The following is a 15,592-nucleotide window of genomic DNA, read 5'->3' as shown; positions in this document are numbered from 1 at the left end:
ATCGCATCGCAGCGACTAGTTGATGCGCGGTGCAGCGACAGCGCAAGTGCCAGTGCAAGCGTCAACTGCTGGCCACGTCCTCGGATCATCTCAAGCGAGCACTGAACAGCGCCCGGTCCAAAGCAACCTGTTCCCAGACCAAGCGACCAAGCGGCCAAGCCCAGCGAAAGCAGCCACCGCCGAATTTGGCTCTGAAATGGATCCCTCGCTGGTTGAGCGGTTGAACAGGGGTAACACATACCAGGGGGTACTGCGGTACTGAGGTACCTCGATCCCTCGCCGTCCTCACTCAGCGCGTCGCTCCTCGCTCAGCACAGCGCACTTCAGCGCACTCCAGGGGACCCCCCATGCGCGCTGACGCCTGTTTCAATTTCCCTTTTTTTGCGGTGGTCGAGGCCCACTGTGCGTCACCGTCTGAGAATGCCCATGCCCCCAAAACACACCCAGAGCCGACGCCCCCTCCCCCCCAAACAGACGCCCAGCCGGCGGTGTTCGGCCGGGTACGGGGGGTGCGGTACCTGCTAGACCGGCAAGTCTCTGCGCAGCTCCCAGGCCTGGCGGGCGTCTGCCCCAGGTACTTCGCTGCCGTGTACTACCACTGACGTATGTACCTCGTACGACCCACGCCCAAGAGAGCCCACCGTCCTTTCAGTGCCCGCCTTTTCCAAATCACACCCCACCCCACCCCCTCCCCCTGTCGACTCAGTGCCCTGCCCTGGGCGCCCTGGCTGCTTCACTTCAGATTGCCTTTGACTAGAATAGCAAACACCAGACCGGCCAGAGAATACATAAGGGCAGCGACCTCCCTCTTCCCCACGAAAGTTTGACCGATCTCTCTCACCATCAACTCAGCTCAGCATCATCTGGTTACTCAGTCAATTACTCTCGCCTTTGACTTACACTTACTACATCTGACTTCAAGTCTTACACCAAACCAACTCAACCTGCTCAGCACTCACCAACCTCACCAACAACTTTCACCACCAAGAACTGAGCTACTAGCCTTCAGTTCTTTGCCAACAAACATCACACCAAGCCTCACAAGCAACACCAACCACAGCCAACATGCCTGCTCAGCGACCCTCGCAACTCCCTCCCTGCCCTGGGCCTCCTCCCAGCCGACCTCTCCCTCCTCTGCCCAAGCGCGGGTAAAGGGTGCCATCAACTACGAACCTCTGAACACCACCTCTCGACTTGGATCACCTATATGTGAAATGGCTTCAACCTGTTATCACCCCCTTCGCTTGGCCTGGATCCGCCTTTGCAGCCCCGTCAGTTACACAGACTAGGATCGCTCGGGTCGGTACCATGGCCTTGCTCGCAATGGCGCGCGTGCGCATATGCACATGCGACGCTCGCGCAACCCCATTCTGCTATACATGCACCTAATCGCACCTTTGGTTTGGTGAGCTGGCCATGCGCACCCAGTCATCTGCTGCACCACGCCAGCTCACTCGCCATCGAATCATTCGCCTTGCTTTTACCCGATCTGCGCGACGCCTGGGGAGTTCTACCTCACCCAGCCGTTCTCAGCCGCGGTCGCATACCGGGCCTCGACAACAACCTCGCACATCACCAGTCCTGGGCTGGCCCGACCGGACCTCACCCCTTCACTTCCTGATGGCTCACTTACCGAGCACATCCTATACCGCTGTACCACTACAACATTTAATCCCTTTGGCTTCTCTTTTCATACGCAAACTTTTGGGAGGGTATCTCATCGTTCCTGGGATTTTTGGGAACTGTATTACTAGAGAGGCATTGTCACGGCGTTGACACATACACCACGCACTCTACTGCATCCGCCTATGCTTTTCGCTGCGCCACAACGCGGCGCTTGCGCGGGGATGACGGCAGACATGATGATGAATACGTCTGGTTGGGAATATATAGAATTATTGGGATGGGTATTTTACCGCACTAGTCGGATGATTCGTCCACTGAACATTCAGTGCAGACGACGGATATGGAGAAGATACCAGTTTATTTTACACGAACAATATTGATTTATCATGGCCACACACCAACTGTTCCTATTACCAATGAATATCCCTGCCCAGATCGTGCCTCGTGATCAGCGACATCCTTGTATCTCGCTTCTCCCTTGCAGCCCCTCGACACCACTCCCTTTCACTCCGGCTAGACAAGCTGAATGCCTTTCGCAGCATCGTGCGTCTTCGGTGTTACCAAGTGCACCGTCGATCCAACAGCTGACACAGTACGAGTGTGGAGGTCTCAAACATCCCGGCTCTGATTGTGACCGACGGCCTACGAGTGAACGGCTCACAGCCCTGTCGTCATCATCTTGACCTACCATGAAGCTTACGCCCGCCCGGCGTGGCTCTCTGTAATCAACGGACCCGCAAGCGTTGGCCCTTTTGTTATGTCCGGGCTTGGCCCGAGGAACTACGGGAAGTTCCTTGGTTCACAGCGAGGCCCTCGTTCGTCGAGATTCGAGGTCGAGTGTCAAGCGTCGTCCGGCCATTAGACTAGCTGCGGGGAAGAAAGGGGCCAAGAGAGTCAAATCGAGACCGCGGAGCAACAGGTCATTCCTTGGGGGTGATGAAACAAGCGGTCACCAGTTGCAAGAGTGAGAGTGCCCATCTTTGGCAATTTCGGGAAATGGTTTGATTGCTGCGTGGCGAAAACCCCGTTCTGAAATGCGCCACGGATAGCAAGACGAACGCCTGTTCCTGTGCCTGTAACTCCCCTTCAGCCCCCCCCCCCTCTCCTTGCTTTTGGGGGGGGTGCCTGAGCAGGTACTAGAGCGCAAATCAGGGACAAACACTGTTGCGTGTGGTAGCATTCCCACCTAGCACATGTTTCCCATCCCATTCACGTCCCATCCCAACGGGCAGGTTCAGGGGAACAAAGTTGCCACAGCGGATACTGGGGAACCGTGGGTGTGGCACCTGAAGATGGGAAAGGGAATGCCCGTCATCGATACGTAACTTGGGTGTTTCTGTAAGCGGTGCCCCGGGCTCTCAGTGTCATCCCCTCCCACTTGTCTCCCCTCCCCCCGGCTCCCGTCGTCCGAGGGGGTCCTAGGCTCTGAAATCGCGTCACGTGTTTGCGCGCTGTGGCTTGAGCCCGGCCGTAAGAGGCAACGGCCCAGGGCTTGGTCGTTAGCTGCACGCAGCGCAAGGCTGATGAGGCTAGTGGACTTGCGGAGAAGGTAGCACGGGGCCGATCTTCTAGGATTTCACATCCGAAGGGTCGTTATTGTTACGCCAGCGAAAAGGAAGCACCCGCGCACTTACATTAGCCAGCTGCCTACGTGGCCAGCCTGCAGTAAACCGGTGAACCGATCTGGATTTGGTGTGGGTGTCGTTTTGTCGTCTTGCCCTTTTGCCCTTTTGCCGTTTGGCCCTTCTGCGACTGTCATCGCCTGATCGCATCCCCGAAACCATGCTGGAGCTTCATGTCTGGGGCTCGGCGTTTGGCCTTCCGTCCTTCGACCCGGAGTGCCTCGCCCTCATCACATACCTGCACAACAGCCTTCCCGTCGCGGAATGGCGCCTGGTCCCCAGTAACGATCCGTCCATCAGCCCATCTAGTAGGACGACGTCTCCGCCGCTCTATGTCAACCTTGTCCGGCTGACCACCCCCAGATACTCTCCCCGCACTCCATCATGATGGTGCCTGGACAAGTGGCTACTGGTCCATAGTCGCCTACATTGTCTCCAACTCCCTTTGCGCCGAGTTGGATGCCAACTTGACTCCTCTTCAGCACGCCGACCGCGTCGCTTACGGGGCCTTCCTCGCAGCCCATGCTGCCCCCTTGCTGGATCTCTCTCTGTATGTGTCGGCCGCAAACTGGGCGGCCGCCACTCGCCCGGCGTTTAGTGCGCTGCTGCCGTTTCCTCTGACATGGACTGTCCCGCCACTCATACGCGCAGAGGCGGTCAAACGTGTTGAGCACCTAGGCTTCGCCGACATGGACAGCGACTTCGATCCCAACGGGTCTCTGCACCTGTCTGCGGGGAGGGATGCCCTCCCTGAGACCTTCCGCCGGCATCTTCCTGCGCGGACAAAGAAGACGGTCCAGGAGGAGATGACCCCCGAGCAGGCCGTGGCCATCAGACTGTACGGGTTAACCGAAGATTGCTTGTCTGTGTTGGACGACTTCATGAAAAGCTCTGATGACGAGAAGCCAATGGGCTTCTTCGAGACTGAGAAGCCTACGTCACTAGATTGTCTGGCATATGGTTATCTGGTTCTCATGCGTGATGCCCCTGTGCCTCGGTCCTTCCTGAAAGATTGGATAGTGACGAAGGCGCCGCGGTTATCCAAGTTTGTCGACGGCATGAAATCCAGGTCGCTCGCAAACACCGAGAGTCTCCCTTGGGTGGAATCTCAGCATACTACAGCCTTCCGTGTGGGTGCTCGTACCCTCGACTCCATTATCCTCAACGCTCCAAGCATCGGCGAGGAGTATGCAAATGAAAAGAGGCGGCGAGCCGAGGGGGGCGTCACAGGTGTCGATGGGAGAACGTTGATGCTGGCTATGAGCCTCATGGTTACGGGTGCGGCTATGGGTTTCGGTTTGCAATTGTACAAATCGCTGCAACCATTTGGGGCCCGCACGCAAGTCTGGCGGACGGAGAGGAATAAATCAAAGTTGAGCCAGTTCGGAGAACTCGGTTCGATGTTGGGCAGTGCCTTGGGAGAGTATCAAGCTCCCAGGAGAGGCCCAGGCCTGGCCTCGGGTGAACACCGGTTTGTTGAGACAGACACGGATGTTGACTGAGGAGTTGAAAACTCAATCTGTAATATCACTGTTCATGTTATCTGGATAGACAAAATCTCATGGACCACCAACGACGAATAAGACGCTATTAATGAATTCATTTTTTAATCTGGACTGTGTAGATTCGTTCATACGCAGCCACGTGCGTAGTAAGGACTTTCTTTTTATACATTGGATAATGATCTCTGATCCATCCCATCCTCCTCTTCATAGAGGTTGCACTAGATCTGACGGATCTCCTTGCCGATCATGTCCGGTCGGTCAATCTCCCACTCGTCTCTGAGGATCGCAAAGGTCAGATCCGACACCAACAAGCTCTGCCCCAGACTCCAGACCAATGTGATGGCGTAGAAGAAGTTGGCATTGCCACTTCCGGCGTAGATCCATAGGTGGTAGAAGGCCGGGCCCAGGAACGTGGCATATAGGAGGGTCGACGTAGTGACGAAGGAGTAGCGCATGAGAGGGAAGATGTGTCGGAATAAGGGAATCATGGCTAGGAAGAGACTGGCGTCGGCGAGAGACGGATATGGTTTGAAAATGGAGAAGGTCCCGAGGATGATGGTTAAGACGGCCAAAGGCTGGGGTCGTAGGCGGAAGCACAGGGCGGTGGGATAGGCGGCGAGGTGAAGCCAGAAGACGCCGAGGAAGAAGGCGCGGAACGAGTCGAACATCTCAATAAAGAAGTACCACCAGAGGCCAACGTTGGGGGTCAGGTCTGACAAGGTGAACTGGATGCCGTAGGTTCGAGCGAGGAACTCCCACGAGTTGCCAGTGACCACAAAGGACATGCCAAGTAGAACCGCAAGGCACCCCGCCACAACGAGGGCGTTGACACCAGCGAAATGGAGACCGGAGGCAATTCGACGCTTCTCAAGCTGGCGGTCGTAGGCCAGAAGGACGACTGGCGGGAGAAGGAGGATCGGGTACATCGAGAGGTAAGAGGCGAACGACAGGGCGACCATGGCCTTGAAGGGCGAGCCGTAGATGGCCTTGGATATGGCATGGAGGATCGCACAGGTGGTGAAGACGCCAGTCGAGCGTCCTATACACGTCGCGATAGTATACGGGTTTAACAAGAACCTATAAGATGTCAGCGCTGCTGTCGGCTGAGTCTCCATTAGGGCCTCCTTACGCTGCGGCAACGGCAACTCCGCTCCACTTCTTGGCCCGGCGGGGAGACGTGAACAGCTTCGAGCTGCCGGCCTCGCCGGAATTGGCAATGTTGTATAGGGCATCGGCGCTGAGCAGGTCGACGACGATGTAGAGGAGGTGGGTGAAGATGGACCAGGCCTTCACGTCTGGAAGGAGGGAGAACAGGGGGAGCAGCAGCGGGGCCTGGTGGTAGACGCCGCCGTCGTAGGGGGACACATTGTTGGTGTATAGGAACAATCCCTCTTGTACTGCAAGCCAGGTTAGAGCCAGCGCGCCCAAGTGGCTTCCCTTGGCTTCCCTCCCACTGAGGATGCGGAGAGGGGGAAGGGGAGTGGAGGTGCTTACATCGCTTGAAGCTGGTGACAGGCGTCGAGATCTCGACGCGGCCGGTAAGAAGATCCGGGAGACCGGGAAAGGCGAGAAAGAGAAAGAGTCGCAGCAGGGCAGCGCCGGCGTAGACGCTGGCTTTGCCTCGCAAGGTCATGGTGCTGGACATGGCATGCTTGGGGACGACGGGGAGCCAGTCGCAATCGCAAGTCGCGGATCGCAGGTCGCGGTCGAGAGACGTGGAGTTGAGTGTACCTGGCTAAGAATTACCCCGTGGCCACTTGGCGGCTTCAGGCTTGGCGCAGGAGGTCTCGGGAGAGCCCACTGCCGCGAAACAATGCTCTTGGAGCTTGCTCGGCCGAGTGCTGTAACGGTACCGCGGATGCACTGTAGGCGACCTGCCGACGCCCTGTAATGGTGCTGGACATGCACTGAACGAGCGCTGCAGTCCAGTGCCATTTCCAGGGCGGTGAGATGCTCATGGGCCAATTGGCGAAGTATCTGGTAACGCTAAACCCCCCGCGGAATTTGTCAAGGCGGTGCAACCTGGCATTAAAAAATCCAGCTGGAAAAAAAAGTTGAACAAGAGACGGGAAAAGTGCCCCGCCGCTTCATTGCGCAAGAGAGCAGACCAGCACCAACAGTCAACAACTGCGACAATGCCTCGGATAAAGAAGAAGGGCCAGGCCGGCGCGGCCAAGAACTACGTTACGCGAAACCAGGCCATTCGGAAACTCCAGATCAGCCTGCCCGACTTCCGTAAGCTGTGCATCTGGAAGGGAATCTACCCTCGCGAGCCCCGGAGCAAGAAGAAGGTCTCCAAGTCTTCGACCGCCTCCACCACCTTCTACTTCACCAAGGACATCCAGTACCTCCTCCACGAGCCCCTGCTGCAGAAGTTCCGCGACCAGAAGTCCCTCGAGAAGAAGATCTCCCGTGCGCTCGGCCGTGGCGATGTCACTGACGCCGCTCGTCTCGAGGGCAACGCTGCGCGACCTGAAAAGACTGGCAAGCCCCGATACACCCTCGACCATGTCATCCGCGAGCGGTATCCTACCTTTATTGACTCCCTGCGAGACCTTGACGACTGCTTGTCCATGCTCTTCTTGTTTGCGAACCTGCCCTCGACGTCCATGGTCCCCGCCAAGATGATTGCGCGCTGTGAGCGACTCGTCCACGAGTTCCAGCACTACCTGATTGTGTCCAAGAGCGTTACCAAGTCGTTCCTGTCCATCAAGGGCATCTACTACCAGGCCAACATCCAGGGAGAGGACGTTCTGTGGCTGGTGCCGTACCGATTCAACCAGCGCGTCGTTGGCGACGTCGATTTCAGAATCATGGGTACCTTCATCGAGTTTTACATGACCCTATTGGGCTTCGTCAACTTCCGATTATACACCACTCTCGGTCTCAAGTACCCCCCCAAGTTCGACCAGGCCAAGGATGAGAACGCTGCCGAACTTGGCGCCTTCACCCTCGAGGGCAAGACTCTTGTCGGTGCTGAGGAGCACAAGCAATTGGAGGATGCCACCCACAAGCCCGACCCCAAAGTGCAGGCTGCTGTCAACAAGGTCCTCAAGAAGCTCAAGACTACCGATGTCGATGATGAGGCAGCGACCGAGAACGAGGTGGATGGCGAGGAGCAGGATACAGGAGCAATTGATAAGTTTGAGCCTGCCGCCCCCGGTGGCGATGTGCTTCCCCAGCCGTCAACCGCTGGAAACAGCCCCGGTGCCATGTTCTCCAACTTCACCTTCTACCTCTCTCGTGAGACACCCCGACAACCCCTCGAGTTTCTCCTGAAGGCCTTCGGCTGCAAGCGCGTTGGCTGGGATGCCGTCCTCGGCGATGGTGCTTTCACCACCAATGAGCTTGACCCTGCCATCACCCACCACATCGTCGATCGGCCCCCTATCCAGGTTGTTACCGAGGAGGGTGGTGATGGCGAAGACAACCAGACTTCGCAGAAGCTGCCCGCCAACATGCGTGTTCCTGGACGAACATACATCCAGCCTCAGTGGGTTTGGGACAGTATCAATGACGGCGAGCTGAAGGAAGCTCACATGTACGCCCCTGGCGCTTCTCTGCCTCCTCACTTGAGTCCCTTCGTGAAACAGGTCCAGGGTGCTTACGATCCTACCATTTCCCTGGAGGAGCAGCAGCCCGAGGACGAGGCCCTCGAGGCCCAGAGCGACGACGAGGACTTGGCTGTTAAGGACATTGACGAGACGGTTGAGGGTATGGACGTGGACGACTCTGAGGGCGGAGAGGATGACGACGAAAAGGAGGACGATTTCGGAGGCTTCTCTGCCGATGAGGAGGAGGAGGATGACGAGGATGAAGACACCGCCGAGCAGCGACAGCAGGAGCTCGAGGCTGAGTTGACTGGCGCGTCTGTGAAATCCAAGCCCGTGAGCTCCAAGGCCAAGGCAAAGGAGGATGCCCGCAAGGCGCTGACCAAGAAGGCGCGTGATGAGGCCGAGGACCTGGATCGCGCCAAGGGCATGCTGAGCAAGAAGAAGCGAAAGCTGTATGAGCAGATGGTTTACACTAATACCAAGAAGAGCACCGAAGACCAGAAGCTGCGCGCCAAGAGGAGACGATTTGAAAAGGAAAATGCGAAGGGCAAGGGCAAGGGCACGGCGTAAAAAGGACTGTTTTATACCATTCAGATAGATTCAATTTACATGCGATGGAGCGAGCTTTATGTGTGTGTGGTGTTGTGAATGTGAAGGCTGTTGTTGTCGATGGGTACACATGATGTAAAATTGTGACTGGAGGGTGGCTGTATTTTTTTCACACCTTAGGCTGGCGTCGTAACTTTGGTCCTCAACCACCTCCTCCTTCGTACTTGAGCGGCACAACAACAAATCATGAGAAGACTGATGATGCATGACTGAATGAATACGGCTAAATTCTTTGAAATTCGTCAATATCAGCCTCTTCACTGCAACCGAACATGGAGGCTAGCTCTGCAAACTGGGAGCTGGACAGCGATGAGATTGCGTCCATCGCTTCCGAGGATCTTCACCAGCACCGGCCAAACCGCTGGACGGGCGCCAAATCGTCATGGCGCACTCTCACAGAGGAAGAGAGGCTGCTCTGGCAGTCGATGAAGCAACTGCAGGATCACGATTTGGCGGCGCATTTGTACAACGCGTTTGCGCTCAAGCGACGAGGCCGCGATGCGGTGACGGCGAAGGACGTCATGGTTCGCATGGTGAGTTTTGTTCCACAGCAACAGTTTTTTTTTATATCCCAGCTATTTCATGACTAGTGCACGCCTAAGTCTATAACTTCAAGTGCTTACGAATATTCAGGACAATAGCGAGGACGCAGTCTGGGCACCGCCCAAGCTCTGGACGGCGTGGCCACTTAAGCACAAACAAGTGCCAAAAGATGGTCTCATCAACAGCCAGCACGACGCCGACGAGTGGTCCACGTTTCGAAAATCAGAGAAACCCTTGCCTAGCACTGAGTTGGAGGAGGAGCTATCCGCAACCATTCTACGGACAGCCAAGCGGCGTTTCCGCCGACGGAAGGGCAAGCTGGCGCTGGCCTCGATCGAGTCCGCCGCCATGCAAGGAGAAAGCGACAATGACACTCCCGGTCCGTCGTCTCGGGAGCCATCCGTCAAGCCGGAAGCCGAGGACGAAGACGAGAAGATGCTTGATACGGATGACCCGACGCCGGTTGCGCCAACCACACGGTCAAAACCCAAGACGTACGAACCAGTGGTGTCAACTAACGACAAATTATCCTACGATTTGCTCAGACCGTCTGTTCGACACATTCTATCGCAGCTAGATGACACCCTTTCTATCCTACGCAACTCACGCGTTGCTGGCCTAAGCTATCTCTCCGATTCGTCTACCGAGGATGAATCCGACAGCCAGAGTGGCCAGAAGCGGGCTCGCGGACGGCCTCGAAACGCATCGCAGGGCACACCTGACACAAACCAATCTGGCGTAAACCCTCCCGTAACACCCAGCAAACGAGGCCGCCCGCGCAAAGTTCACATCCCTCGCGAGGGAGAGTCAGAAGAGGAGATGCTTCTCCGCATCGCCCGAGAGTCCCATCGTCGCCTTCCCACAACGCCCAAGGACAAGGACGCTGCATTTGAAGAGTGGATTCGAAAGGGTGACGAGACCATCGAGCGGGAACGTTCGCTGTCCGTCAAGCGAGAAGCTTCAGAGGGCTTGGAGACGGAAGACGACGACGGGAACGGGGACAGCAATCCCAACAGGAAGCTCGCACGATGGGGTCTGCGCGACTGGAGCGACGTCCTAGGGGCGGCTGCTCTAGCAGGCTTCTCAAGTGAAGCCATTGCGAGAACGACACAGCGCTGCGCAGACTTGTTCGGCGAGGGCATGGTGATGAGGAAGCTGAACGAAGCCCCCGTCTCGCAAGGCACCGGCATTGAAACCAGGGAATACCGCCCGGAGCCTGTCCGCCTTTCGCACTCGGACGCCGACGACGACAGCGAAGACGAGGCCGACCTCGTCCAGCGCCGCGTCGCCTCCCGCCAGGCCTCCCTCGCGCGATCCAGCCACGACCGCAGCAGCCCCGAGTCGTTCCGCGGCCGTCTCTCCGCCGCCCAATCCCCGGCGGCCTCCAAATCCTCCGGATCCCGATCGCGATCCCGGTCTCGCTCCGCGGCCGGCCTCGTCTTCTGCCCGATCCCGTCGTGCGACCGCGCCGCGCAGGGCTTCAGCCGCAAGGCGAATCTGCGGCGCCATGTGGAGCTCGTGCACCAGGGACAGACGGAGGAGATGGATAGTGACGAGGAGGTGGCCGGCGCAGTGCATGTGGATGGCTTCTTGCGGCCCATTGTGCCGGCACGGGGCTGGAGGGGTGAGGATACGACGATGAGGAAGAGGAAGAGGTACTATGGACAGAGAGCAGTGAGCTCTGAACGACATGATGATTCCCCTTAGTTGCATCGGTTGCTCCTCTGGTTCAGTAGAAGCAAGATTCAGCACTTATACAACTTCGTGACAACACTTGTACAAATCCCAATTGATTCAATCTCAATATATAATACTCTGTCAAAAGCCAAAGGGTATCAAAGTACTCAAATAACTCTGCAATGTTAAAACTCCCCAAACCACACCAGGGACCAACCAGCGAAGCCATGATCTAACCAATACCACCCCAAAACGCCCTATAGCCGCCAGGCAATTTTGCCTACTCCAGTCCAGAAACCAAGACTTTGTGCATATCAATTACGTTGAAACAACAAGAGAAGCCACAGAGGCATCTAGTTAAGCCTCGGGCTCTTCCTCCTGGAAACACTTCGCGAAAAATCCGCCAGCGGGAGGTTCTCGCTGCCCTCGACGATGACGCTGCTAGCCTGTTTCCTGGTACTGCGTGTGGCACGGGTGCTGCGCTTGAATAGCGGCATCGTGCGCTCAGCCGGCATGGATATGATACTGGCGCGAGGATCGAAGCCGATGCATCCCGTCGTCAGGTTGGGGTTAACCTCGCGGAGGCTCATACCGAGCAGGCTGTGGCCGTGGTCCGGGGCACTCACGATGGAAGTGCGAGGCGGCGCACGCGGCGGCGACGTCATCATCTTCTGAGGGCAGTCGAGATCGGCGAAGACGATAGTTGTATCCTTGTCGAAGCTGTCGGGATCTCTCGTCGGCGTGGGCGGGTCATCGACACGCGCAATGATGAGGTCGTGATCTTCGGTGCGAGGGAGATCGGTGGGGTAGTGATATTGCACCTTGGCTGGCGTTTGACCTGTGGATTGGTACTCTTGGAGAGCTGTGCTTGCCATGTGTTCACGGAGATTAGAGAGTGGTTGGCAGAGTTGGTCGCCAAGGGGCTCCAGCTGGCCTTCAAGATCGCCGAGGTCTGCGTCCATCTCCTCGCCCAGGTTCTTGACGCGCTCAAATGTCGACTTGAAGTGGGCTGAAATGTTGTCAAACGACTCCTCAACCGTGGTGGACAGGGCCTGGGCTGATTGCGTGTGAGTCTCGTGGTGGTGTGCGTTCTCCGACTTGGCACGAGTGACGAAGTCGTCAAGGGCTTCCATCTGGACATCCAGATCCTTGATCTGCTCGTCCACAGCGCGAACCGTCTCCGCATGGACCGACTTGGCCGTGGTCTGGATCGAGGTGCTGTGCTCGCTGGCTGCCGTCCAGTCGTCCTTGAGCTTCGTCTTGAGTTGGTCACGAGACTTCTTGAACTCGTCTAGCAGCTCGCCCTCCTTCTGATCCCAATCCTCCATACCCTGGTCATACTGAGCCACGGCCCCCTCAAGGGAAATGTTGGACTCGGCCACGCTCTTCTGGATTAGAGTTGCCTGTTCGACAAGGCGAGTCTCTTGGGTCACAGCATGGGTGTTGATCAGGCCTGCGATTTGGGTCACGAGCTTCTGTCGTTCCTCAACTGCCTGCCGACGCTCCTCTTGTAGGGCCTCCTGGATACGAGTGGAGATGGTGGCGTTTTGTAGCACAATGGTGTTCGTCGCGGCCTGCAGTTGGCGTCTGAGATTGTCTGACTCGGTGCGCTGGACAGTGATCTGCTTGATGAGATCCTCAAACACCACCTTGCAGTCCTTACCGAGTGAGCTGTATGAGGTGTGAAGCTGTACCGCGTTAGTTCTACACTACATTCCTGTTTCCAAGACCAACTTACCTGGCCGTGAAAGGCTGTCATCTCGCTCAACATATCGGCAGCTATCCTCTCTGCAGAGTGAGAGATGGCCTGCAGGCTCTCGCCCATCCGCTCCTTGACATTGTCGCGCACCTCTTTGATCTCCTCTAGGAACTCGTCCATTTCGTCCTTCGACTTTTGCTTCTCATCAAGCAGTTGTTTCTTAGACTCGACAAAGATATTGAGGTGTTCATCAAGGAAGGTTTGTGTTGAAGAAAGCTTGCTTAGCTCCTCGTCAACAAAATTCTCCATCCGCGCAGACACGTTGGCGATGTGTTCCTCCTGCTCCTGCTGGAACTCTTGAACCCTTCGTTCCACCATGGACGTCACGTCGGCAACCTGGTCTTGAGATGTGCCCCAAGTAGCTCGGTTCAGGGACTGCAGATCTGACTTGCGCTTGTTTTTCGCGTGCAAGCCGCCGACATCTTGAACCGTCTTCTGGAGCTTGTTGATGAGTTGACCGCCAATCTCTGTTAGCTTTGCCTCCGTCTTCTGATGCGCCTTTCTCAGCCGTGTCTCCTCGGCCAAGGTCTTACGAGTTGCTGACAAGACAATCTCAGTCTGGTCCAGAACCTCTTTCGTATCGTCGAGCTGAGCTTTGGTGCATTCGTGGTCCTTCTTCATGTCCATAAAAGTTGATACAAGATTGAAGAGCTCCTGAACTTTGTTGCGCAGGTTGCTCTCCAGGGTCTCAATCTTGGCCGCTTGCTCCTCAGTAACGATGCGACGAGACTCAGTCTGGGCCGTCATCTCCTCGTAAACCTCGTTCGACAGATAGACGCCGTTTCGCTGGCGGGTTGAAATCAATTCGCTCTTTAGTTTTTCAATCTCCATGGTGAAGTCTCGTAACAGTGTCTTTTTCTCCAGCATTGGATTGAGCTGGGGCTTGTTTCGAATGTTCTTGGCTCGGAATGCATAATCTAGGGTGGAAATGGTCTCTTCTAGGTTGCTTTTGGCGGGAGAAATGGTGGCGATGATGCACGTTTTGGTTCTACCACCAAGGGAGTCTTGGAGTAGGCGGGTCAACTTGGACTCTCGGTACGGGATGTGGGCGCTTTTGTCGACGAGGGCGTTGATGACTCGCCCAAGTGTTAGCAGGGACTTGTTGATAAGACCTGCCTCGGCGGCGCGCTTGTTCTCAGCTCCAGACCGTTGAATGTTCTCGCTGCCAGCCAGATCGACTAGGTTCAGCTTGCCGGCGCTGACGAGGGCCTCAACACCGTTCTCATTTGGCTTCTTGACGTAGGTGGTGATTGTGAATACGGTGTGTGAACGGGAACTGAGGTCATTGCACTTGGTCGCTGCAACCTGACGCTTCAAGCTACCTTCCTGGAGCACCTTGATGCCTTCGGTAGCGTTCTTGATATGCTTTTCCTCCATGCCCTGCACGACGGTGCTGGAGTGGCCGCGTCGTGATGTGTCGTCGTATATCTTTAGCTTGGCACCCTCGTCGACGGAAAGCAAATCTCGGAGCTCCTCGTTGTAGAGCTCGATGAATGAGCACTTGATGGTGCTCTCGGCGTCCTCAAGCTCGAGCTTGTTGAACAACTGGTATAACACGCGGGGGATGATACCAGCGTCGTCGGACAGAAGTCCCAGAGTATCGGTCATGTCACCGGACATGGTGTACGTCTTTCCCGTGCCCGTCTGGCCGTAGGCGAAGATTGTGCAGTTGTATCCAGCAAGCATCTGGGGGCGGTATTGTTAGCAATAGACGGGGTTGTTGGCGCACAAAACCTACCTCATCTAGTATTGGCTTGACCGTATCGTCAAAAACCATGTTCTGGTCGGCGGCCTGGGAGAAGACGCGGTCGAAGTTGTACGAGCGATTGCTGATGGCGTTGGGCCCCATCGAAAGCTCGACATTCTTGCCCTTGACGGTGTCGGTCCTGACGACGACATTGCTGTTCTCGCGAACCTCACGTTCGTTGCGGCCACGACACCGCACCACGACGTTGATGTTCGTCTCCTCGACGCCAGCGTCGGCGTCGAAGTCGCGCTCCTTGCGCTTTGCGCCGATGGTGTTCGTCGAAGCGATGGACGCGGCGGGTGACACGGCGCCGGCGCGGTCTATGCGCGTCGCCATGGCGGAGGCGTGCCTGGATGAGACCATCCTCGTGCCTTGCCTCACACTGGCACGGCTGCCGGTGCCGGAACGAAGACTCGAGCCCATTCCGATGCGGCTCTGCTCCCGATCGGAGCGCGTAGGGCGTTGGAAAGCCAGGATGGGCGGTTGTGGGGAGGGGTTGGCCTGAGCAGGCGGGTTGGAGATGGACGTTGTGCGTTACACGCCTTGTAGTCGTTTGCAGGAGATATTAAACAGGGCGTAAGGTGGAAAAGGAGGATGTCGCGTGTCGGTCTCACACAAATCCTAAATCTTCAAATGCCGTCCTTGATCCTGGCGGTGTGGAGGGGTTGCCTGCAGGCGGTGTTGTTGCAGCAGGGCTGTTTAGAGTAAATACACGCGGATGTTTCCATAGTGCGGGCCCGTGTGGCTGGGATCAACATGACATGGCGCTTGTCGCCACGGCAACCATGCTGTCATCCACCTGGTGGCTGGATCAAGCCAGGGACGACATGCTGTTTTGACAGCGATGAAGATGTCTAAATAAAAACAAATAATATGGCTATTGATTGTTGGGCATTTCATTCATAATTATCCCGAACATTTCTAAGCCTCTTTTATTATGTGAAAGTCCA

At 56.4% G+C, this 15,592-nt stretch overlaps 5 protein-coding genes across 5 annotated transcripts; 3 read left to right on the top strand and 2 right to left on the bottom strand.

Annotated features, from left to right (window-relative positions):
* The first annotated feature begins 3,191 nt into the window (after positions 1-3,191).
* On the top strand, positions 3,192-4,837 carry BGZ61DRAFT_382492 (Tom37 C-terminal domain-containing protein). Its single transcript, XM_046242664.1, has 2 exons — positions 3,192-3,556; positions 3,612-4,837. The coding sequence occupies exons 1-2, from the start codon at positions 3,409-3,411 to the stop codon at positions 4,748-4,750; spliced, it is 1,287 nt and encodes a 428-aa protein (XP_046109584.1). The 5' UTR covers positions 3,192-3,408; the 3' UTR covers positions 4,751-4,837.
* A 134-nt stretch (positions 4,838-4,971) lies between these two features.
* On the bottom strand, positions 4,972-6,386 carry BGZ61DRAFT_473483 (GPI transamidase subunit PIG-U; the record flags this gene model as incomplete). The annotated part of the gene is made up of 3 exons (XM_046248458.1): positions 4,972-5,830; positions 5,883-6,150; positions 6,248-6,386. 3 exons carry the CDS (start codon positions 6,384-6,386, stop codon positions 4,972-4,974), a joined length of 1,266 nt encoding a protein of 421 aa, XP_046109583.1.
* A 449-nt stretch (positions 6,387-6,835) lies between these two features.
* BGZ61DRAFT_443140 (pescadillo) lies at positions 6,836-8,971 on the top strand. The gene has a single exon (XM_046244833.1). It carries the CDS (start codon positions 6,889-6,891, stop codon positions 8,875-8,877), a length of 1,989 nt encoding a protein of 662 aa, XP_046109582.1. The 5' UTR covers positions 6,836-6,888; the 3' UTR covers positions 8,878-8,971.
* Positions 8,972-9,188: 217 nt separating this feature from the next.
* BGZ61DRAFT_278083 (RNA polymerase I-specific transcription initiation factor-domain-containing protein) lies at positions 9,189-11,142 on the top strand (the record flags this gene model as incomplete). Its single annotated transcript, XM_046238420.1, has 2 exons — positions 9,189-9,449; positions 9,550-11,142. Coding segments are annotated over 2 exons (1,854 nt in total), but the record flags the coding sequence as incomplete, so codon positions are not given.
* Positions 11,143-11,489: 347 nt separating this feature from the next.
* Positions 11,490-15,065, bottom strand: BGZ61DRAFT_473480 (P-loop containing nucleoside triphosphate hydrolase protein; the record flags this gene model as incomplete). The annotated part of the gene is made up of 3 exons (XM_046248457.1): positions 11,490-12,824; positions 12,875-14,581; positions 14,634-15,065. 3 exons carry the CDS (start codon positions 15,063-15,065, stop codon positions 11,490-11,492), a joined length of 3,474 nt encoding a protein of 1,157 aa, XP_046109580.1.
* Between the last annotated feature and the right edge of the window lie 527 nt (positions 15,066-15,592).

Source organism: Ilyonectria robusta (assembly GCF_021365365.1).
Source record: "Ilyonectria robusta strain PMI_751 chromosome Unknown BGZ61scaffold_3, whole genome shotgun sequence".
NCBI lineage: Eukaryota > Fungi > Ascomycota > Sordariomycetes > Hypocreales > Nectriaceae > Ilyonectria > Ilyonectria robusta.
Note: the sequence above shows the minus strand (reverse complement) of the source record. Positions and strands in the feature narration are given on the sequence as shown.